The 25790-nt window shown below is 41.0% G+C and overlaps 1 protein-coding gene across 1 annotated transcript in view; it reads left to right on the forward strand.

Annotated features, from left to right (window-relative positions):
* Positions 1 to 25790, forward strand: part of LOC126170759 (WD repeat-containing protein 76-like) — a 185287-nt gene that overhangs the window by 64043 nt on the left and 95454 nt on the right. The window contains exons 4-5 of the mRNA XM_049920750.1: positions 3593 to 3699; positions 12478 to 12604. Coding sequence (XP_049776707.1) covers positions 3593 to 3699; positions 12478 to 12604 — 234 coding nt within the window. The remainder of the gene's footprint in view (positions 1 to 3592; positions 3700 to 12477; positions 12605 to 25790) is intronic.

Raw genomic sequence — 25790 nt, forward strand, 5'->3', positions numbered from 1 at the left:
GTACATCTGGTGTAATGTCGCCGCAGGCTGCCACAATACGTTGTTTCATATCCTCTGTGGTTGTAGGCACATCACGGTACACATTCTCCTTTAACGTACCCCACAGAAAGAAGTCCAGAGGTGTAAGATCAGGAGAATGGGCTGGCCAATTTACGCGTCCTCCACGTCCTATGAAACGCCCATCGAACATCCTGTCAAGGGTCAGCCTAGTGTTAATTGCGGAATGTGCAGGTGCACCATCATGCTGATACCACATACGTCGACGTGTTTCCAGTGGGACACACTCTATTCCACTTCATAATTGAAAATGGAAACCACGTGTGTATGTTTACCTCACCCCTCATGGTAATGTACATGTGCATCAGTGAAAAAGACCAATAAAAAGGTGTTAGCATGTGGACGTAATGTGCTGTTCCAATCTCTTCTGTACCTAAGGTCCATCACCATTCCCTTTGGATCCCTACGTAATTCGGTGCTCTCTGATACACACGATCGAACAGCGGAGGAGTGGTACTCAAGCGTCAGCTTTAGGTTACAATATCTCCGGATGTAATTAACATTTTACAATGCAACTAACTGCACTGATTATGTATTTGTTTATATGTTCAGATGTGCTAACAAAACTAACGGGGTTCCATTAAAAAAAACGTAGGTTTGTGTTAAAAACATACTTCCGTGCATTTTTTTATGGTTTGTATTAACCAATTACACTAGCCCCTCTCCTCACATTCGGTCTGTGGAATCGATTCGTCAGTATTTGATGTGGTTTACGGCGGTAACGTTAGGTGACTCACCCTGTATATACACACATTTTGAAGAGAAACCCTGAAAGTTTGGGAATTTGCCAATAGTTAGCGGTAGTCGCAAACATGGCGAGTTCAGGTCCGGAGTGAGCTTTCTGTGTGTTGGAGTTCAACAAAAACAAGTGTGCTACAGCTGTTCAACGGATGTTTAGAACCAAGTATGGTAAGAAATCACCAACAAGGAAGGCCGTTTACCACTGGAACAACAAATTCGCTATGATGAGTTGGTTGTGTGTGTCAAAGAGAAGCGGACATTCCAGTGTGAGTGAAGTGAATGTGGAGTGTGTAAGAGAGACATTCATAAGGAGTCCAAAGAAATTTGTGCATCCTGTGAACTCGAAATGGCTGCAATGACAGCATGGAAAGTCCTGCAACAGAAGGAATTCAAATTGGAGCTAGTGCAGAAGCTCAATGACTATGACAAAGACAAGCGTTTTGAGTAGTTTGAAGTTGCAACAATTAAATGAGGATGGGGATGGCTTAATTTTTAGTGACGAAGCCCCTTTTCACACTAATGGTAAAGTGAACAAGCATAACAGTCGAATCTGGGGTACAAAGCATCCACACAGATGCATTGAATGTGAATGTGATTCCCCGAAGGTAAATGTTTCTTGTCTCTTGTCACGTCAAAAACTGTACGGGCCATTCTTATTCACAGAGAGCACGGTCACTAGATATTAATACTTGGACATGTTGCAGCAATTGCTGATGCCTCAAATGCAATCGGACTCTCCGTTCATCTTCCAGCAGGATGGGGCTGCACCAAATTTTCATGGTGAAGTTCATGGGTACCTGGAGCTGAAGCATCGATGGGTCGGCTGTGCTACAGAATGGGACAGCTGTTTCATGAAATGGCCTCCTCTATCACCAGATTTCACTCGTCATGTGATGGAGCACAGCTCCGGGAGAGAATATGGGAAGCAACTGCCACAGTCGATGATGCCATGCTGGGATGGGTATGGCAAGAATTCGATTATATCAAAGTTTGGGAGGCAAAAAAAATTAAGAAAGTCCCATTGAGCAATAGCAAAATACAGAGACGAATTGATGAAATGTTGGAGGTTAAGAACACACTAGCATTATTTATCTATCTTTTTTTTCTTTTAAAGATTAGAGCTTTTTTTGCAGGTTGATGAATCAGTATTTTGAAATAACGATTGTTTACTTGTTGCTTGAGTGCATTTCATAAAAGAAAATATTTGTCAGGCACTGTTATTTACCACAAAATTGGAAACCGATATGCATCAGAAGACTACTTTAAAGAAAGATACTCTTCTGTGAAATATTGTACAATTGTCTATACTTGTTACTACACTGGAGTATGATTCCATAAGCTAATTTTAGATTTGTAAAAAGCAGCACCAGACATAGTAGCCATACATTGTGTTATTCACAGAAAACATTTGGTAGCAAAAATCCTTAGCGATCGCCTTCATAACTCTTTACGGTACGTAAATAATGTGTTGAACAAGATCAGCAGTGGTGCACTCAGTGACAAATGTGTTTATTTAGCAGAAGACAACAGTAAGAGTATTAAGGAGACTAACGATGTTGAGCACACCTCACCTCAAATCGTCATTGTCGTCGTCATCTAGACAAGATAATTCTAAATCTTGAAGTGTCTTAAAGGCAAGGTGTTTGGAATTCTTACTCACTTTTCAATATATTTACTACTTACCAGTTTTTGTTACTAACATTAAAAATTAATTTGAACTGAACTCTGATGTACACAATTGCAGTACAATGGCAAGTAGTGGTATACTTGTGACCCAGCATGATGTGTGGTAATGGTACTTTGAATAGGACAGTCTTCACTGTTCTGGGTAACGTTTCTCATTGAGAAATACTAATGTATTAAAGTAAATTAGCTACCAGTAGGAAATAAACAGCAGCTGATGAGAAGGCAGCAGGTTTTCCCAAAGTGGCAGCTTTCTTTCTGATTTACTTGTGTAAATTTAACTGACGTAAACGGGGATAGCAATAAACAGTATAGTGATAGTTACTTGTTAATACAGTGTACAGAATAAGTTTATATTATTTGTCTTGTGTTTTGTTCATTTAACTTTTTGTTCTATGTCCCTGAAGGTCCTATCTCGTGATGGGGTCTCTAGAACATACTGAATGAATTAATGAATATATATCAGAGTTCTTACCATTTAAGTATTGTCTGAAATCCAGCCCACGGTCAAGGTAGGTAATAAGAATGTATCCAGATAATCTGAAGAGTGTAACTCTAGGATAATATTTTCACCTGTCTCCAGATGACTGGGTGTTTGTGTTGTCCTCATCATTTCATCATCATTTCTGAAAGTGGCGAGTTTGGACTGCGCAAAGGTTGTGAATTTGTCTAGGCACTGATAACTGTGCGGTTGTGTGCTCCACGAACCAATCATCACCGTCATCATCGTCATCATCATCATCATCAAGTAATGGCTTTTAAGAAAATTGACCTGATCAGAAGTACATGGTTGAATGTGGAAAGAAGTATGTGGTTGAATGTGGAGAGCATAATGTGTGTGGAAGCTCACTAAATGATGCAGAAAAAGCCAATTTTTTCACTTGGTATTAACATTGGGAGAAAAACAGTTCGTTGCTGAGGAGTGTGATAGGTCACTAAGGAGATGTACCATCAGCCTTATCCATCTGCTTCTGTCACCATGTTTCTACCAGAATTTGTAGGACACAATAACTTTTATACCTATTATAATAAAATTGTTTGTGGAAAGAAATTAATTTATTGTTTGACATTTGTGTGTTTTCGTCAGTGTTGGTCACAATTTGTATTGCAGGCCACGCCGTGCTTCCATGAGACTTAAAGGTCAAGCTCCTGATGGTACTGAAGTAATTACAGAATCTTCGGAATCTTTCTTGGAAGTATCTTCTAGAAAACCTGCAGGTGAGTTGGAATAATTTTATTTGTAACTAGTGATCCTTATGTTTCTTGTTCCAATATAGTTTGAAAGTTACCTCCACCTTTCAGAAATTTTTTGCCAGTGGCAGACATAATTACGTTTGAAGTCTCATGACATCAAAATTCTGTATGGGTCTAGCCCCTACATGAGTTATCTCTATCACCATCCTGTGTCTTAGTATTCTCTCCAGTTCAATGTAGCTCTCCATACTAATTACCTGTGTAACCTCCTTCATCTCTGAATAATTACTGCAACCTGCATTCTTCTGAACCTGCTTACTGTGTTGATCTCCTAATCTTGCTCAAGACTTTCACAGCTTTCCCCATCCCCCCTATACACCTAGTACTAAAGTGGTGATCCCTTAGTGTCTCAGAATGCCCCCTATCAACTGATCCCTTCTTTTAGTCAAGTTAAGAGTTTCAGTAACCTCTGCAACATTGTCTGTCCACTGTTTTGTCTTTTGCTTGCCTTCTTCTGGTTGGCTTCCATTCATAAACTGTTTTGTCATTTATTGTCCATCCAGTCTATAAAAAGGTGACAAAAGTAAAGGGGTAGTGATACGCACTTATTTCAGATGGCAGTAGTACTGTGTACGTAAGGGCTCTGTGTTGACAGAGCTGTCATTTATATTCAGTTGATTCATATGAAAAGGTTTCTGAGGCTACTATGGTCACACAACACGAATTAACAGCCTTTGAATGTGGAATGACAGTTCGAGCTAGACGCATGGGATATTCCGTTGTGGAAATCTTAGGTAATTCAATAGGACAATGCAGTGGCCGACGACCGCCACTTAATGATAGAGATCAGCAACATTTACGCAGAGTTATCATTGCTAACGGACAAGCAGCACTGCTTGAAATAACTACAGAAATTAATGTGGGACATACGACAAAGTATCTGTTAGGACAGTGCAGCAAAATTTGGTGTTAAAGAGCTATGACAGCAAACAGTTGATGCGAGTGCTTTCTAATAACATGCCATTGCCTGCAGTGCCTCCTGGACTTATGGCCATATTGGTTGGACCCTACAGGACTGGAAAACCCTGGTCTGATCATATGAGTTCAGATTTCAGTTGGTAAGAGCTGATGGTAGGGTTTGAGTGTGGTGCAGACCCCATTAAGCCATGGACCCACTGCACCAGCTGATGGTGGCTTCGTAATGATGTGGGCTGTGTTTACACAGAAGAGACTGTTTTCTCTGGTCCAACTGAACTGATCATTGACTGGAAATGGTTATATTTGGCTACTTGGAGACCAAAATTGGCTCAAAGAATGTTCTGGACAATTCGAGCAAATGGTTTGGCCGCCCAGATTGCCAGACATCAATCTCATCAAACATTTATGGAACATAATCGAGAGGACAGTTCATGCACAAAATCCTGCACTGGCATCACTTTAGCAACTGGTGATGGCTGTAGAGGTAGTATGGCTCAATATTTCTGCAGGGGACTTCCAGTGTCTTGAGTTGATGCCATTTCAAGTTGCTGTGCTATGCAGAGCAGTAGGTGGTCTGACACGATGTTAGGAGGTATCCCATGACTTCAGTCACGTCAGTGAAAGAACATACTCAATCTAAAAATTATGCTTCTACTTTTTATTGAATCTCCAAGCTATTCTTGTACTTTTTATTGACCTTACAATATAAGTATCTGGTATGGAGAAATTCAAATCAGCATTTGTTTTAGATCTCCATGTCCCACCTTTAATTATGTACTACCACAGAGATGTTTTGCATCACCCTGTGTCAGCGTATTCTTATCTGCTGTTCATCAGTATTCATTAATATCTTTACAACCTTTGGTTACTGGCCTGATATGACCTTTTGTATTTGCAGTTTATTTTTTTCTATTTAATATCCTGGCTACCAGTACATTTTTTTAAATATGTGGGAGTGACTGTCACCATTTAAGATGCACGGGAATATTCCAGTTGACAAGGAATTTGTCCTATTGTAAGGAATGATCGAAAACTTTCCATTTCAAGACTGTACAGTCCAGAATCGATAAACCAGTCGGGCAATATTTCCTTGAGCATTCAGGCAATCATCCCACTGCTGCACCAGGTTGTAGATATTTGGTAGGTGTAACACCATGTCCTGCTGTGTGAAGTAGTCCGCAAATGCCTGCTGCACGTCCTCATCTGACAGGAATTTTTAACGCTTCAAGGCCTTTATTAAGGAATTGAAAACATAATTGCATAAAACATAATTGCATAAAACATAATTGCATAAAACATAATTGCATAAAACATAATTGCATAAAACATAATTGCATGAGGAGAGATCATCACTAAAGTGCGGGGTGCTTGAATGCCTCCCACTTAAGTTATTGTAATTCCTGTATATGACATTTGCAGTATGACGATGTGCATTATTATGAAGCGTGGAACTTGGCATACCATTCCACAGTGGTGGTTTTTGACAGACGTGCTGCCTCAACACATTTTTCAGGTTCCCGTGTATGTGTTATCAGTGTTTGTCCTGCAGCAGCCAAGAAAAGAATAACAGCATGTTGGTTCTTGTTTGGACACATTTGGTAATAATGTCGCCACTCTTCATGTTTCCACATTTACCTCATGCACGTCCAAAAAAGCATGAATGCCACACTAATTCCTCGTCTACAGGACAGAGAAAAATTGTCACCAAATTTTAAACCTGGATGGCTGATGCCAGTAGGAACCAAAATTACTGATGTAGTAAAAATGAAATGTCGTGTGACGAGGGCCTCCCGTCGGGTAGACCGTTCGCCTGGTGCAAGTCTTTCGATTTGACGCCACTTCGGCGACTTTCGCGTCGAACTGATGTAGTGTGGATTGACAACGCACAGTTTTTAAACTATGGAAACTTTGCACCATGTGCTCTGATTGGCCGCGGGATTGCCCTGTTGCTGGCTGCTCTGGACAATGCATGACCACAAAGGCTTTGTCTGCTGGAGATAGTGATGTGTCCAAGGTGACCCGCACGCTTGATGGTAGTGTGTCACCCTTCCACTCTGGGGGCCCGGGGGTGAACCTACCAGTGTCCCGACACATCTATTGTAGTTTCATGGTAAGATGTTCTGGGAACAAACCTGTCAACAGTTGTTAGTTCTTGTACATAAAGTTGTTTACAAATTGTGTCGGCCTTGAAATGGGCCTTTTTTGTAGCTAGGACATTATTTACTTAAAACAGGTGCTCAAACTGGTGACCTTCTGACACGACGTAAGCTTGGTAACATTGAATAATGTTTTGACGAATTCTTTCAAAGATTCCTGGCATTGCCCTGATGTGATTGGTGGCATATTGAATTCAATCCATTAATTCCTCTTAATTTCTAGTTGGTTCGCATCCAGGTGGGTGAGCTAGAACCGTGAAGAATCCCCACAGGAAAAATTCTGGTGGTGTGAGGCCTGTTTATCATGGGGGCCATGTCCTACGAGCATCTCTGCCAATTAACCTGTCTTCGAAGAGTTAATTTCAATATCAACACACAGCACGACTGTTACGTGCGGGCGCCCCATCGTGCTGCAACCACATGCGTAGCTGTATGTCCAGGAGAACATCTTCCAGCAGATCGGTTAGAGTTTCTTGCAAAAAGTGAAGATAATTTGCCCCGGTAAGTTGAGGATGTAGACTGGATTGGCCCAGTCAGATGGTCACCCACATTGCGTGCCCAAATGTTGAGCGTAAATTGTTCCTGGTTGTCTGCCCAAATGTTGAGTGTAAATCATTCCTGGTGCCCATGGATGTATATGACGTGATGATTTACGCTTGCCCAGTAATGAACATTTCGAGTGTTGTAAAGGCCATCTTGATGTAAGGTGTACTCGTTGGTAAACAACACAATGGTGCGTAAGTTGGGATCTTGTGCAACATACCGCAGAAACTGCCAGCAAAATCCTAGCCTGTGTTCGTAGTCTGCCACAGGATTTAGGTCTTGGACAGGGTGGAAACTAAATGGATGCTGGCTGTCATCCCTCAAAACCTCCCACACTAACATGATGAGTGACCCATGTCGTGTCCAACCACTTGAGTACTTTTCGTAGGTGCTTTCTCGGAGCGTTCGAGAACACTCTCTTCAGATGCAGCATCCTGTTGTGTTCGAAGTTTTCCAGCATCACCTTGACACCCTGCTAATGAACCAGTTTCACCATGTCGCTGGTGAAATGCTGTAAACATTTGCAGGTGTGGGTGCCGTCTTGCTGGATACCGTTCTCCATACAACCGTCGAGCCTCATGCGCATTACCATTGGCTAATCCATAAGCAAAAAACCGTACCTCGTTGTTCTTCAAATGAATACTGTGCCATCGTGCTTACGATATTATTAAATTGCAGGTGACGTGTGTGTATTCCGAAGGGAAGCTTACGTGTGAATGTCTCTGACGTTTGGTGGAGACAAACAGCAAGACCTATTCCACATGTGTGCGTATCACGTTGGGGCAGTGATGGGGCGAGAGACATTTGTATATGTGAACCATCAACCATAGCGCTGCCCATCAACCGACGAATGGCAACAGGGCAATCCCGCAGCCAATCGGAGTGCATGGCGCCAAGTTTCCATAGTTTAAAAATGGTGCATTGTTGACCTACACAACATTAGTAATTTTGGTTCCTACTGAAATCAGCTATCCAGGGTTAAAATTTCATGACACAATTTTTCCCCACTCTGTATATGTAATTGTTGTTGTTTCGATTGTAGATGGAGTGAGGGAAAAGACTGCTTATATGACTCCATACAATCCCAAATTTCTCTCACCTTGTTTTTGCGGACCTTACATGTAATGTATGTTGGCAGCAGTAGAATTTTTTTTAGTCAGTTGCAAGCGCCTGTTCTCTAAATTTTCTCAACAGTGTTTCATGAAAAGTATGTCTTCTTTTCTCCAAACTCTCAAAGGAGTTTGAAATGCTCAGTGTCTCCCTTTAATCTGACCTGGTTGGGATGCCGAACACTTCAGTAGTACTCGAGAATGGGTCACAGTAGTGCTCTATATGTGCTGTCCAGTATAGATAAGCTTCTTTCCTAAAATTGATGCAGTAAACTGAAGTCGACCATGTGCCTTACCTGCTGCCGACCTTACATACTCGTTCTATTTCGTATTGCACCACAACGTTATGCCTAGGTATTTAATGATCACTGTCAAGCAGCACATCACCAATACCTTATGTGGGTTTTACAGGGTTGTTTTTCATACTCCTCTACGTTAACTCAGTTTTTTCTAAATTTAGCACAAGCTGCCATTAATTACACCAGAGAGAAATGGTAAGTCATCTTGTATCCTACTACAGCTGCTCAATGAGGAAAGTATGCCATGCACGACAGCATCTCAGCAAACAGTTGCAGATTATTGCTCACCCTATCTGTCAGATGGTTAGTGTGTGTAGGAAATGACCAGTCAAGCGACACTTACCTGGGGTACTCCTGTCAATACCTTTGTCTTTAATGAACACTTGCCATCCAGGACAACATACTGGGTTCTGTTACTTTTGACATGTGCAGGAACCTAGTCTGTATGATCAGACCTTCAACAGTCTGTAGTGGAGCACTGTCTTAAATGTTTTCCGCAAATGTAGTACTATGGAATCTGCCTGTTGCCCTTCATCCGTAGTTTGCGGGGTACTATGTGAGTAAAGGGGCAGATGAGTTTCGTTTGAGTAATTTGTGGACAGTTCCTTTTTTGCCTCACGAAGGAAATTTATTGTATTTGAATTTAGGATATGCTCAAGAGTTTTGCTGTGAAACAATGTTTAGGATATTGGTCTGTGATTTTGTGGGTCCTTCTTTTACCCTTCTTATACACGAGTCATTTGCACCTTTTGCCAGTAGCTTGGCACTTTGTGCTGGATTAGGTATTCACAGTAGGTGCAAGCTGTGTCGTGGGGTAAGTGCCAAAGAGTACTCCCAGTAAAACCTAATTGGCATCCATTCAGACTTGGCCCATTATTGTCCAGCACTTGCATCTGAATGCCAGGGAGGTCTGTTTCTATGACTCCTGTACAGGAGTCTGTGCAACGGTTAAATGTTGGTATGTCTATGTGCTTCTTCTGCAGAAATATTTTTAAATACAACATTTAAAACATCAGCTTTCCTGTTGCTGTCTCCTATTGCTACACAAGACTGATCAATGCATGACTGTATAGAAGCCTTCAACCCACTTAATTGATTTGATGTAGGACCAGAATTTTATCAGTTTTTAGGCTGGAACACCACCTCGTTGCCAAGCACAATTCAATACAATGCAACTTGTTAGAATTTTTATTTATTTTTGTCCATGGTGGGCACATTTTTCACCTTACCATTCTCTTCACGCCTCACACTTTCAATCTATTTTTTGTTTTGAAACTACCATTTCAGCATAGATTCTAAGTGACCTGAACTCCACTCCTTCTTTTAGCCAGTGAAGAAGGAACCATTTTGTCTGAAAGCTAGGTTTAAAATGTTTTTATTTACTATGTTTCAATCAGCTGTGCTAAGAGTTGTTGCGCTTGGAAGTAAATACTGGCCAACCTATCTGTATTTTGTAAATGAAGCAAAATTCTGAGGGAGATTTTCTTTTTTGACTTGCTTATTTAGTAATCCATTAAATTTTTGGCATTCAGCTGCACAAGTACTACCATTTAATTCATATTTTATCTATGAATCATCCAGCCATCCTCAGAGTGAGTTGCAAGACTGATGACAAGGTTCCAGGTGTGGCCTTATATGCTCCACTGTGGTGGTCTGTGCATGCGGGTCACAGATGCTGGTCGGTAGCAAAGAGGTACACTTACACATGCACCAACTGTGATGAAAGTGTTCACACACTCAATTTACTTATTGGTGTATATTTGGTGGTGGTAACACCTCGACATCCCTGCAATTTAATTACACCAAGAACCAGAGCCCACATCTTATCCAAATTAAAACCATTACCTCAATTTATTAAATTATTGGTCAGTCTAATTTCTATGACTTCTATGAAAATGGAATCCCAAAAAGAAGTGGGTGCTCTTTCCTTGAAGGTAAGGCATATTCTTGACAACAACCGTGTTATGGTGATCTTCCGGTCTGCTGTGGAGATTGCAGCCTTACTTAGTTATGTGAAGGATGATTTATTGCTTGTGGGGATTCTGATAAGTAATACACAGGTTAGACCACACATACCATTCCTGAGAGGTGCGTGGAACCAAGGCCTGTGAGAAAGATAGATAGGTTGCGATGTGTGTGTCACCAAGGTAGGCCTGCCCTCATTTGCTCGCTCAGCTCATTCATTTGCTCGCTCAGCTCATTCATTTTGTCGCTCAGCTCAGCAGACAAACTACATTTCTACACCTATATTTAGGTCTGTACATTCAAACGAGGATTGCATCTTCTACTGGAATCCGCTATTATGGAGTCTTACTGTTATTAGTCCTACAAATATCGGAAGTTCATATGCCTACTTACAATTTGTTTCAGCTGTACTGCCATACAATAAAATGAAAACCGTGCCAAAATGATTACCAGTCGCATAAGGCACCACTTCTTGTATGAAATGAGGACTGTTAATCAGAAGAGACTAAAGGCTGTAAACAAGCAGTTACACCATTTGTATTGGGTACTGATCTTAAATTTTGTTATAGTACTGTTATCAGTAAGACTTCATAACAGCAGATTCCACTAGAAGATGCAGTTCGTTTTAGTACGTACACACCCAGCTGCAAGTTAGCAGGTTTAGAAATGGGTTCTGTCTGCTGAGGCGAGCGAGTTTAGTCCTGCCTTCATAATGTATGCGCCGCGGCCTGTCTTTCTCTTAGGCTTTGGTGGAAAACTGGAGATACGCATGCTTACTATAGCCAGTCAAGACAGCTGAGGCAGAACATTATATTGGTACAGATCATTTGATGGACTACAGTAACATGAAGATCTTCACATCCACCTTTTATGTTTGGGATTCTGTTTTCAAGGAAGCCTTAGAAACTAGATTCACTGATAACTTCATAAACAGTGATATGATTTTAATTTGGATAAGACGTGGAATCTGGCTCCTGGTGTAACTAAATTGCAGAGGAGTCGTCAAAGTGTTGCAGCTACCAAATATGGATTGATTTGTGTAGGTGTACCTCTTTGCCACCGAGCAGCACCTGTGACTCACGGATGTGGTACTGCTGTGGAAGAGCATATAAGGCCGTCATGACAGCTTGTCATCTGTCTTGTGACTCACTGTGAGGATGGCCGGAAGATATGTGGCTGAAATATCAGTTGAAGTAGTAGTAACTGCACGGCTGCATGCCTGAAATTTAATGGATTATTCATTACATCACAAGAAGTTAGAAATGCTTGCTTGTTGTATAAAGACAACATGAAAACTGTCCTGGTTCCTATCCTCTTCCACACCTGTCAACTAGCCCACTATTAACCCACACTTCAGTATCAGTTCCATTGTAAAACTCTGCTACCAAGTTTATCTTCATCTTAATTTCAGCTTGTTTACCAGATTTGTTCAGACTTGTCCACAGTCTTGGATTACAGATTTTCATTTTTCAAAGTATTGTTTCATTACTTGATTGTGCAGTGTGCTGATTCAAATTTCTTCAGTCCTAAGGATGCAAAAAACCAGCTTCTTTTGAATAACTCTGTTTCTTCTGCTCTTCTGTCCCTTGTACTAATGTGAGAAATTTCAAATTGACATTTTCCATTGACATATATAGCCTTCTTAGTTAATATTTATAGTCTCCTGGTTTGTATTCCATGTATTAAAAATGTGTTTTATGTACTGTGAGAATTTTTTATTGTTTAGCTTTCTCATTTCGTGTATCTTTCCAGATCCCATTGATATGAAGTTGTCAGACAGTGACTCTGAAACAATTTCAAATGATTATTTGCTTGATTTGAAGCCACATTTAACACAGAAACTAACTGGGCCAGCTTTAGAGGCAGATAATCTTACCAGGTGAGTTGTTTTCATAAATATAGGAAGCCTTTTCAGAATGATTTGGTATGTGAATGTATAATCAAATACCTATACTCCATATGGCAAGAGAAGAGTTCTGGCAGTTGACGTGGCCATGGCGCACATGCTTCGCATATCCACGACGGCTAATCAGACTGTGAGCTTCTGTTTGTTACCGTGGCAACGCTGTAGTGTTGGGCGACTGGTGCTTTGTCAGTTGCGCCATATGCTATGTTCAGGTCTGTATGTATACATGTGACTTCCACAACTACTTTGAGTTTCTTGCTGTGGAAAAGTGTGTATAAGTGGAAAATGGCTGTCTTTAGTGCAGAGAAGAGGGCTTTTGGGAAAGGAGCTAAGCTGAAATCCTAAGCACATGAATTTATATACAGATTGCTTGTTTACTTTGAACGGAAAAAGGATAATGGTGGGCCTTCAATATCAGTGAGTAAAGTGGGTAATTTCCAGGAATGATTGCCTATCGAAGTTACGGTGTCCAAACAATACATATCGAACGTGTGATCATAAATCGATCATGCAACACAGGTGGTAAGCGTTATGAGTTAGCTTACTCGTCGTCGGTGTTATCATGTGAGAGTCCATTACAGTGGTCTGGATGGATAGTCTGGAAGAACCATGTATTCTTCCTGCTACTCGTTTGTTTCCCACACTGTCCACAATGAAATTGTAAATGGTATTTCAGCATCGAAACTGTTCTTACGGAATTTTACACACTTCGCACCACCAGTCTACACAGTCCCTTCTTTCCTCATACGGTAGTAATCCATATTTGCGACAAAAACTCGAACAATTTTCTACGCTGGATAAACATGGAATTAGATTTTCCCATGTGAGAGAATCCATCGAAGAATCCTCAAGAACAGCAGACATCCCACTCACTCACGACATAAATCGTCTGGGATTCCCTAGCAGCTCACAAATAATTCGCGGAGGTATGTAATTGGCAAGTAAGGGAATGACAGAAAATAGATAAAAATGACGATCACAAATAATTGATCACAACACCCGCCACCAGAGTCGCATGATCGATTTACGATCGCACGTGCGATATTTAATGTTTGGACACCGCAACTTCGATAGGCAATCATTCTTGGATATTACCGTAAAGTGTTTGACAGTGGCAGAAGCATTGAACATCTCTACAGTGACAGTGAAGGGTGTCACAAATGATAGAGGCTGCCAATTCACATGTGAGCCCTGTTATTGTGATGCCTGGAAAGTCAAGGAAGAGATTGTGTCGTGTGACAGAAACAGATAACTTCGACAAAAGTGCTATCAGGCAACATACACTCCTGGAAATTGAAATAAGAACACCGTGAATTCATTGTCCCAGGAAGGGGAAACTTTATTGACACATTCCTGGGGTCAGATACATCACATGATCACACTGACAGAACCACAGGCACATAGACACAGGCAACAGAGCATGCACAATGTCGGCACTAGTACAGTGCATATCCACCTTTCGCAGCAATGCAGGCTGCTATTCTCCCATGGAGACGATCGTAGAGATGCTGGATGTGAGATCTTGCTGGCCAGGGTAGTTGACTTACACCTTCTAGAGCACGTTGGGTGGCACGGGATACATGCGGACGTGCATTGTCCTGTTGGAACAGCAAGTTCCCTTGCCGGTCTAGGAATGGTAGAACGATGGGTTCGATGACGGTGTGGATGTACCGTGCACTATTCAGTGTCCCCTCGACGATCACCAGTGGTGTACGGCCAGTGTAGGAGATCGCTCCCCACACCATGATGCCGGGTGTTGGCCCTGTGTGCCTCGGTCGTATGCAGTTCTGATTGTGGCGCTCACCTGCACGGCGCCAAACACGCATACGACCATCATTGGCATCAAGGCAGAAGCGACTCTCATCGCTGAAGACGACACGTCTCCATTCGTACCTCCATTCACGCCTGTCGCGACACCACTGGAGGCGGGCTGCACGATGTTGGGGCGTGAGCGGAAGACGGCCTAACGGTGTGCGGGACCGTAGCCCAGCTTCATGGAGACGGTTGCTAATGGTCCTCGCCGATACCCCAGGAGCAACAGTGTCCCTAATTTGCTGGGAAGTGGCGGTGCGGTCCCCTACGGCACTGCGTAGGATCCTACGGTCTTTGCGTGCATCCGTGCGTCGCTGCGGTCCGGTCCCAGGTCGACGGGCACGTGCACCTTCCACCGACCACTGGCGACAACATCGATGTACTGTGGAGACCTCACGCCCCACGTGTTGAGCAATTCGGCGGTACGTCCACCCGGCCTCCCGCATGCCTACTATACGCCCTCGCTCAAAGTCCGTCAACTGCACATACGGTTCACGTCCACGCTGTCGCGGCATGCTACCAGTGTTAAAGACTGCGATGGAGCTCCGTATGCCACGGCAAACTGGCTGACACTGACGGCGGCGGTGCACAAATGCTGCGCAGCTAGCGCCATTCGACGGCCAACACCGCGGTTGCTGGTGTGTCCACTGTGCTGTGCGTGTGATCATTGCTTGTACAGCCCTCTCGCAGTGTCCGGAGCAAGTATGGTGGGTCTGACACACCGGTGTCAATGTGTTCTTTTTTCCATTTCCAGGAGTGTAGATAGGCGTACTACAGCAGGAAGGAGTATCTGACAATTAACAAGTTCATAGCATCACTGTTGGACAGTGGTTTGTTCACAAGCAGAATGACAAGTCTCTCCATTGTTTTGAAAAAAATTGGCTTCCACTGGAAAAAGCTCTCAGGACGAAAGTTATTAATGGAACGGTGGAGGCATTGTAGCGTGGAGATGTTGTTTTAGCAATGAATCTGGAAAATGTAATATGGATTGATGAAACATGGGTCAACGTGTGTCGTGCACGTTCCGTCGCACGGAAAGATGACACGCACCACGGAACTTTGAGTGTGCCAACTGGTAAGGGAGGGTGACTAATTATAGTTCATGCTGGCTCTATAAATGGTTTTGTGCCCGGTGCTATGATGTTGTTGCAGTCAAAAAAACTTGACTACCACGAGTAGATGAATGCAGACACATTCAAAGACTGGTTTGTTACTTGTTTGCTACCAAACGTCACTTCTCGTAGTGTTTTTCTAATGGACAATGCGCCATACCATTCTGACAATTAAATAAGGCACCAGCGGCTGCTGCAAGGAGAGATGAAATAGTCAGCTGGTTGAAAGATAATAAAATAAGCTCTGAGCAGAATATGCAGAAAGCGGAACTTCTGGAGTTAGGGAAACGATACAAGCCACAGAAGATTCATTATGTTGTTTGATACAGTAGCCGAGAACCATGGCCAGAGCATTATGTCTTCCACTGTACCACTGCCATTACAACACAGTTGAACTCGTCTGGGCTCAAATAAAAGCAGATGTAGCGCAACGAAACAGAACCTTTACGTTGTGAGACTCAGAGGCTGTTAAATGAGGCTGTCACACGAATAATGTCTGACAATTGCAAGAACATTGTGAACCACATGCGGAAAGAGATTACAAGGTCAAACATAGAAGAAGATGTAAGAGAAGAATCAGTTTATAATACTGATTTTTTTATCAGACGATGAGGACAGCAGCAGCGAAGATAATGAAGACTATGTGGTCATGATGAGAGATGACTAATCAGATGTCGATCTTGGTGTTTCCATTCTCCCACATTAAAAATAGAGGTAACATCCTTATTCAATATTTTACTCATAAAATTTGTGCAATTTGCTTTACCTTATGAATGTTGAAAATCTGATTGTGTGTAATTTTTATTTTGGCTGGAACCATAGTCATGGTAATTTTTTTAATGACGGTACTGCTGTCTGATGCTAATAACTTTTATTTTATTGTTATATGATCCAGAGTTCAGCCATAGGCCATTTCCAAGTACAATAACCTTTTTATATGTCAAAAGATATCAGACTGATATGAAATACAGTGAATTCTGAACCGTATAACAATAAAATAAAAATTGTTGCAGTGAGATGGCTGCAACATCTTTAAAGAAAATTGGAAGCAGTTGGTAAAACAGGCTAGGGAAAAACTGAAACTGTGGTATGCAATTTCATGTGTGGACAATTTTAAAATTAGCACAATTTGTTGAGAGGAGGAAAGTAACCTTTGCATTATGTCACTGCCAAAGAAAATAGCTCGATGAAACGTGGACCATACGAACAAAGAACAGCAGCAGTGTAGTAGAGAAGGTAACTGAAAGTAGTACACAATTAGACAAACAGAATGACATTGAAGTCATCATGATTTATGATGATTCCATGGACAGTACAAAAGTTCCATGGCTCTGAATAGGGTGGGCGATAATCAAGGAGAGCTATATGTGCTTTCAGGTTGGCCATAAGGATGGTAATTAGTTCCTATGGTATATGTGATGTCTGACAAGTGATGGATATGATACGACCCAAAGTAGTGCTTCTGCAACTTTTTGAGTATTCCCACATTCTGCACAGGAGTAAAAATTCATACCTAGTCTCGGACTGTTTCTCACAGGCCATTGTTTGGTATTACAGTACTATCTTTCTCCTGGGCATTCAGGGTCCATATGTCTTGCTTCTTTGGTCCTTGAGTTTGTGTTTCATGTAGTCATCCTGAGTGTCATCATCTTGAATTAAGAACACCGTATACATTGTCATTTCAGTCTTGCAGCTGTGGAGGAGCAATAACTGTGTGGAGCCTGTTGAGTCTTGCTTCGCTGTGCTGTATGCGAATGTATCCTATGTCTCTGTTAAACATCAGTGTACACTGAGTGCTTATTGGCCAATGTCTTTAAATGCGAACATTTCAGGTTAGGCTTTACCGTGCTTGTTATTGACATTAAATGAAACAACAAGTTTACTGTTGCCAGTCACCGTTCTATTTATCTCCATGACACATTTCAAAGGTTTAAACCTCCATCATCAGGTGGATTTAGTTAGTATGACATTTGTGTGTGTGTGTGTGTGTGTGTGTGTGTGTGTGTGTGTTGTGTTAGAGTTTTTTGGAGGACCCTGTGGCACTGTCTATCGGAGAAACAAGACACTGTTCCAGAACATGGTTTTGGGTTTCTTTTTACAAAAACTTAAACTTATATCTTAACGGTAAGTATAAAATAAGTAAAATAGAGTACCTCCAGTGGTCACAGGTTCCTTTCGCTGTCATAACACATCACATGTATACTGTCATATTTGTAAAAAAATATGGTGTCTGGAAACTGCTGGGTGCAAGGTTCATATAGCAGAAGAGAAGACATTATCGCAAAGTACAAAAAATATACACCGTAACATTATTACAGAATAATTTTTTAAAGGATTTGGAGGTGTTTGTTTTGAGGTGTCGAATACATGTTGGAATAAATACTTCAGGTGGCATATAAATCAGATTTTGACAAGTTAAAACAGCTTGAACTTTATACTTGTTTATACAATCAGGTGAAATGTTACAGACTTTAAGTACAGTAATCATATTGGCTACAGCGGTAAAATTATACATAAATAACAATTTTGATTGGGATTAATAGATAGATATGAAAGGCTGGAGGCAGAAGGAGAGAAAGAGAAAGTGAGAGGTAGAGAGAGGGTGGAAAGAGAGAGTGTAGGAGAGCAAACTTTACATAGCAACAAAATCTGATTTATATGGCACTTGAAGTATGTATTCCAACACATGTATTCGACACCTCAAAACAAACACATTCAAATCCTTTAAAAAAATTATTCTATAATAATGTTGTTATGATGTATATTCTCTGTACTTTGCGATAATGTCTTCTCTTTTGCTATACAAACCTTGCACCTAGCTGTTTCCAGACACCATATTTGTTTACAAATATGTCAGTATACATGTGATGTGTTATGACAGTGAAAGGAACCTGTGACCACTGAAGGTACTGTATTTACTCAAATCTAAGCTGCACCTAAAAAATGACTCGAAATAAAGGAAAAAAAATTTTCCCGATTCTAAGTCGCACCTGAAATTTGAGACTCGAAATTCAAGGGGAGAGAAAAGTTTTAGGCCGCACCTCTAAATTGAAGCAAAGTTGGTCCATTGTAATATGAGACACAATTTAGGTCAAATGAATGACGATACAGCTACAGTAGTTTGCTTCGAGTCGTAAGCTTAGCAGTTAAGCTTTACCAGGTAGCCATTGCTATGCGTCAGGTGCTCAGTCCATATTTATACGGGTACCCTTCCTTTTTCACGTGCTTCGTCTGGTTTGAATTGATTGTTTATTTTTCTTTGATCTGATAAGTGCCGTTCTCTTTGTTATAGGTGTTTACGTCACTCTAAGCTGAAAATGCATTACTGTACTGTGTCATGCACTGTTTGTCGCATTCTGATAATGAGTATTTACGGCCTGTCGCCGCTCGTGGCATGGCTTGCTTTTGTGCATGCTACTGCTGCTTACAACTGGAGAGAGAGAGAGAGAGAGAGAGAGAGAGAGAGAGAGAGAGAGAGAGAGAGAGAGAGGGGGGGGGGGGGGGAATTGTCTCATTAGTGAAACAATGGCAAGAGACTGCTATTTGTTGTTACTGACACTGCTGCTTTCTTTGATAATGATCAACAAGAACCAAATAATATACTGCGTATGATAGAAGTTCTGAACGAGAGTTCAGCGAAAATTTTTCTCCGTTTGAAAATCTTTGCAGACGCCTCTTTAGTACATTACGTTCTGCACAGAAATTAGTCATCTTAGATTTTAAAATCTAGTCAATTGCCGTGCTTTATTTCTGACTGTATCACTATTAGGCATAAGAATAATACGAATATAAACATGACATGATATGTATATTCTTCCATGTTTGTTGTTGTCGTTATAGTTTCATAGTTTATTAGGCAGACAGGGTTTAAATCAGATAGCAGCAAACACGAAAGAATACATGGCAAAATGTTTATATTCGTATTATTCTTATGGTGTAGAGAATACTGCATGTGATTCACAGTTCATAAAAGTTCCTATTAGCAACAATCTCTTCTCACAGGTAGGAAAAAATTCAGAACGTAGAGTTTGCCATATTGACAAACATCCCAAACAGTCTTGCCAGTCGGATTTTCGTAGTACATTGAAATGCTGCTACATTCGAAGATCAACAGTACGGAATTCGTATTTACTTCGATGGATAATTTAAGAAAATGCAGTGATCGAAACTCGGGGTGGAGTAAAAAGCTCGTCTTCCACCCTTTTTTAAATTTATTTACTGACACAGAGATTTTCGCGCCAGTGTTTATCTTTGTGCCTGCAAAGCATGCTTGTGTAGCGCTACATGTATTCGACAGCAGAAGTTAGTTGTGGTGGCACCTACCAACATTTTTCAGAACTTCCGCTTACTTTGCACTCGATTCTAAGCCGTAGGTGGTTTTTTGGATTACAAAAAAACGGAAAAAAGTGCGGATTACATTCGAGTAAATGCGGTACTCTGTTCTACTTATTTTATACTTACTGTTAGCTATAAGTTTAATTTTTTAAGAAGAAACCCAAAACCATGTTCTGAAATAGTGTCTTGTTTCTCCAAAAAATTGTAACACAACACACACACAAATGTCATACTAACTAATGTAAATCCACTAATTGAGGTTTAAACTTTTGAAACACCTCGTGGAGATAAATAAAACAGTGACTAGTAACAGTTAACTTGTTGTTTCATTTAATGGGATTTTAACTATCTGATGTCAGTGGAAGCCCAAGAAGATTTTATTGATTCATCACCATGAGATTTTACATTCATACTGGCCGGAGATACCTACGTCTGTTTCTGTCTAAATTCTTCATAAATGCCAGGTAATCAGATATTGGATTGTCATGGAAACGCTTCATGATAGCTGGTTATTATGGTTCAATGTCTCGTAGTTCCTCTTATACAATGCTCTGTTTATTAGTTGCTATTCTCCTTTGGTTGGTTCTTCCGCCAAGATTTTAAGGTTTTCAGCACTGCTCAATCTTCTCTCTGTTCAGCAGCAATGTCATTTAATGTAGCGATGAGATTGCATCCATGCTGCTGTGTTCAGCCAAAGGATTCCTGGAAAGGTTTTTGGCATTCTTCTGCTTGCATCCACTTTTGTATATCACTGTGATTTTGTACTCCCAAAGCCTCAGTGTCCATCTCATCACTTCACCTAGTGGGTCCCTTAGGCTTGCCAGCATATATAATTGTGGTCCATCACAACAGTGAATGGTTCGTCAAATAATACTTGGACTCGTTGATGGCCCGAACAACTGCAAGGCACTGTTTCTTGGTTGTAGAGTACGTCATCTCAGGCTTAGAGAAGACTCCGAATTCACAAGCTATCGCCTTTTTGAGCAGCCTCATGAATTTGTGCCGTACTGCACCTATCCCATAACCATCAGCATTGGTGTGAATTTTGGAGAAGTTGTTAGTGCCTTTTTAAAGACAACAATCAATCTTTCTTGAATCTCATTCCAGGAAAATCTGGTGTCTCCCTGCAGTTGTTCTTGTAAGGGACCTGCCGTGGTACAGAAATGTTTTATAAATTGCTGATAGCACAAACATATTCCAAGAACTGCTTTAGTCATGAATGTGCTGAGAAGTTGGAAAATCTGTGACTGCTTGCATTTGCTCTTGATTGAGACAGAGTTCGTTGCCATTAACTAGATGCCCTGAGATATTATTTCTCGTGTGATGAATAGGCAGTTTTTGAGGTTCAGGTGGTGGTCTGTCATTTGAACATTCTTAAACACAGTTCTCAGCCAGGTCACTTGCCCTTTATACAGCAAACACACATTGTCAATGTAATGTGTCCAAGCAGGTTGTCCGTCAAATGCTCGAAGGTGGCCGGAGCGTTACGTAGTCCAAATGACATAATTTTGAACTCATAGAGGGCATCAAGAGCTATGAAGACAGTTGACTCTGTCAGCCTTGTCAAATTTAAATTGCTGGTATCCTGTCTGCATAACCACAATCAAGAATTACTTTAATCTTTTCATGCTGTCTGTGGTGTCAGAAATGCTTGACAATAGATAAACAATCTTGCATAACGAATTTATTGAGTGCCTTGACGTGAAAACACCATGTGTCATCCGTCTTCTCAAAGATCAGGAGAGGACAAATGATTTGCTGAAGGTTCAGTAGCGTCATCTTGCAGCATCTTCTCCCCTTCCTCCTCAAATTATGCTTTGTTCAGCCAGTGACACCCTATACAAATGCTGACTTCTTGGTGGATGGTTATGTTGATACAACGTTTACCATGGGCCACTTGGTTTTTCTTTTCTCCACTCTGGATTTGAAAGTATGCAAAGATTAGAACTGTTAACACTCATCGATGAAGTTTCTTGGTTATGCCAGATGTGTTGGCAGTGTGATAGTAACTTCCTCCACTGCGTTGTGTATAGTGATAATGCAGCAAGATTACTTGTTGATGACACTGAGCGGCCCATCCTTTATTGGTTCTGCTTTTCCTATGCATGTACCTTTAGGGGTGAGTTGTGGCTCCTTCTGACAATTACTGCTGCAATGTTGACCAACTGCAGTGCTTGTGATGGTCACTGGAATATAAATTTCTTTAGTGCATCTGAGTAGCTTTTTGCAACTGTCAAAAGCTTTACAGTGCATCTTGATTGATGACTCTGGCTCAGTTCTTGATGAAGGTTGGATACAGCATCTTCAGTGGCAAACAACCACTCGAGCAACCTTTGTTATATGTGCGCGTTGGAATAGCTTCATCAAAGAGCCCTGATCTTCTACGGTCTGACTCCTTGTGATGCCTGCAAGAAGTCCCATCTGAGAATAACGTTATGATTACATTCAAATAAAATGACAAATTTGAATGACTGTGTTGTATTATTGATAGTTAATCTTGCAATACAGGTTGCTGTCAGTTGGAGATATTTCCCATTTGCAACTTTCAGCACAGTTTCTTTCATATAATTGAACATAGTCTTCTATAGTTGACAAAAATAAGCATTCAGTATTACAGTAATTGATGACATTAGTTAGATTTCCTGACTTCTTGGTAACTGCTGTCCAAGGAAGACTTTCACCTGAGGTGACTTCATCTCACTTAGTTTTGCTTAATTCAGTGACAAGATGAGTGGATGATATCTCTGTATGTGATATGGAATGGATGTGGTGTGTTGGGGAGTGATCTCAACTAGAGTATGCCAGTGTGCTTTGTCCCACACTTAAACTATAATCACTTGCAGTTCACTAGTGTGAATAGATTTCGTGATGGTTGATGTTTTGTGATATATTATTCATCAAAAATTTGTCATCTTTCTTTGCAGTTGCATACAGTGTGTCCAGTGCGCCCTCAGTGGAAACATACCGGTACTTTGTCTTATGTCCTTCAAATAGCTTTTCCTTTTACTTGCAAATCAGTGGTGGTTGTGTGCTGGGTTGTTGATTGATGGTTGTGGCATTAGTGAATCCATTCTACCTGGTGCATTTGACTTGTGGTGGAGATTGGTACTGAATATTGAAACATCTGTTATCTGGTATGTTTTAACCTATGAGGTGGAGATTAATTTCTGCATTCTCTTACTTACTCTGTACGACTGTTCTGGCTGCCATAAACTGCTGTAGGGGGCACGTTTGTGAGTGATACCACTTTCGTGTAGCTCTTTTGTTGAATTTCCATGATGTGGTGTCACCACTTGATGATTTCCGCTGTTGTTGTGACATATTTTACTGGAAGATCAACTCTTTTCAACAAATGTAAGACTTTTGTCATATTGGCATCCACAATGTGACAGTGCTGAAACATTCCCTATGTAAGACTGTCATTTCCCTGTGACGTTGTTTTTCTCTCTCTTCAAACTAATTGCACTTCCTACTGATTATGTGCTTTTCATTTCATCCTGGAGTTTGTCTGGGCTATTGAACTTAGATTCACTGTTCTCAAACCACTGTTAAGCTTTGACACACAGTAAAAGTAATACACATTTTCCAAACACATCATGTCGTCCCACCTCTTGTCTTCGGCAGTTTGGGCGAACCCTTTCAGCCATTTTGTTGTCTCCGGAAAATGCTGATGAACGCCTTATACGCAGCTGACTTAGAATTGTGGTGATGTCGATGTTCTGAAATAATCAGCATCTCCACCAAACAACATTGTGTCATAACTACAACTGAGTCAAAATCTGAAAGCAGGGTCATCAGTGAAGTAAAACACACAGTTCTGAAACCAAGTTTATTATAGACACTCGCGTACAGCCAGACGGGAACTACATCCTGCACTCACAGTGCTACTATTTATACAACCATAGAATATTCTGCAATAAGCAAAATTAAAAAAAAATTAAAAACATCAGTAACCTCCTAGGAAATACGATAAACGCTAAATAACATATTTACTGGAGATTGGATTTGAACTGGTGACCCGCAGCATGCCATGGATTTGAACTGGTGACCCGCAGCATGCCAGCCAGGGACTAACCACTATTGCACATTCCATGTAGCACAGCTGGTCTTAGTATCTTGACTCTGAAAAGCATTCGTCTGAATACCCCTCTATTATTGAAAGTACAATTGTATAGATCATAAAGTGAAATCTATGACTGGATTGAGGATTTCGTCATAGGGAGGATGCAACATGTGGTTTTAATCTGTGACGGGATTGAGGATTTCATGATATGGAGGGTGCAACATATGATTTTGGCTGGAGACTCATTGACTTCTGGTTTGCCCCAGGGAAGTGTGTTGAGACTTTTGCTATCCGTGTTGTATATTAACAGTCTCACAGACAGTATTAATAGCAATCTCAGCCTCTGCAGATGATGTTATTTAAAATGTTGTAGTGACCAAAAAAAGCTGCACAAACATTCAGTTGGATCGCAGTAAGATATAAAAAGTATGCAAAGATAGGCAACTGTAAATGTTCAAAAATATAATAATGTGCAGTTCACAAAATGAAAACATGTATACCCTACAAATATAATATACAAAAGTAACAGTTGGAATCTGTCATCTTGTACGAGTACCTGGGTATAACAATTTGCAGTCATATCAAGTAATTAAATTCAATTTGTTGATGGCTCGGGGCAATTCCGTCACAAAGGCAGACTGAAAATTTCTGTGGTCTGGCTGGGATTTGATCCCATGATATCTTATTTTTTCAGACAAGCACTTCACCACTGAATTGCCAGGCTTGACAGGATTATGTAGGTTCATTCTTAGGTACATCTAGTGGTAGACTTAGTATTCATTGGTAGAATACTAGAGAAATGCTGCCAATCTGTAAAGAATGTTGCTTACAGAACACTCATGCCATCGAGCCTAGAATATTATTCAGATGTGTGGGACCTGTAATAAATAATACCAACAGGGAAAATTTGACAGATACAGAGAAGGGCAGCATAAGTGACCGGTGGATGCATAAAGAGAGATGCAAACTGCCATGAAGAAACCTTTTCACAAAGTTTCTAGTACTATACTACAATCCTTGCATATCTCCCATAGGACGAGGTTGGACTGATTACAGCATTCATGGAGGCATTTAAATAATCACTCTTCCCATGGATGATACACTGTTGGAACGGGAAATAGCCCTAAAGCTGTCGGCAGACAGATTGTGCTTTCAAACGTCAACATTGAGTGTGCAGAGTTCAGCATGTTTCTGAATGCTCAGAAACGAAGTGAATTGTGCATGTGGTACATATTCCTCTAAGTGGTTTAGGTGCTGGCAGCATGCACCACCATCAGCAGCTGTCGGCTGTATCTGGCTCGCAAATCACACTGTTTACAAAGTAGATGGATGTAAAATTTGTGTGTTTGTCCTATCAAAATGCACATTTCTGCCCTTGTCCATATGCTAGTCATGTCGTTCTCTCTGTAGTATACATAAATAATAACTTCAGTACCCATGAATATGTTATAAGGTGTAAAGCAAAGTACCATGTCCAGTCAGTAAGGTCTTAGTCTTACAAAAGTTCCATTACAAATAGTGTGATACTGTTATCATCTTAAGAGACAAATGTTTCATTCATCACCTCCTTATCTATAGCTCTGCACTTTGTTTTACATATATATGTCACCGCTTTTTTAGAAATTTGTTTATAGAGGCCATCAAACATGGAAGACGGCTCCAATTGTGAAGTGTTCAACAAGGTAAATCTCTTAACAAAGCTTGATCGGCTGTACTCTTAAACTTGGGCTACAGTTCCTGTACATGCTGTTGCCCTAAGGTAAATGTTTTGTGGGTGTGAAGAGTAAGGAAGAGTGAGGTTAGGGAGAGGAGGAGGAGGGAGGAGGAGGAGGAGTGG

Source organism: Schistocerca cancellata, chromosome 1, assembly GCF_023864275.1.
Source record: "Schistocerca cancellata isolate TAMUIC-IGC-003103 chromosome 1, iqSchCanc2.1, whole genome shotgun sequence".
NCBI classification, from domain to species: Eukaryota; Metazoa; Arthropoda; class Insecta; order Orthoptera; family Acrididae; genus Schistocerca; species Schistocerca cancellata.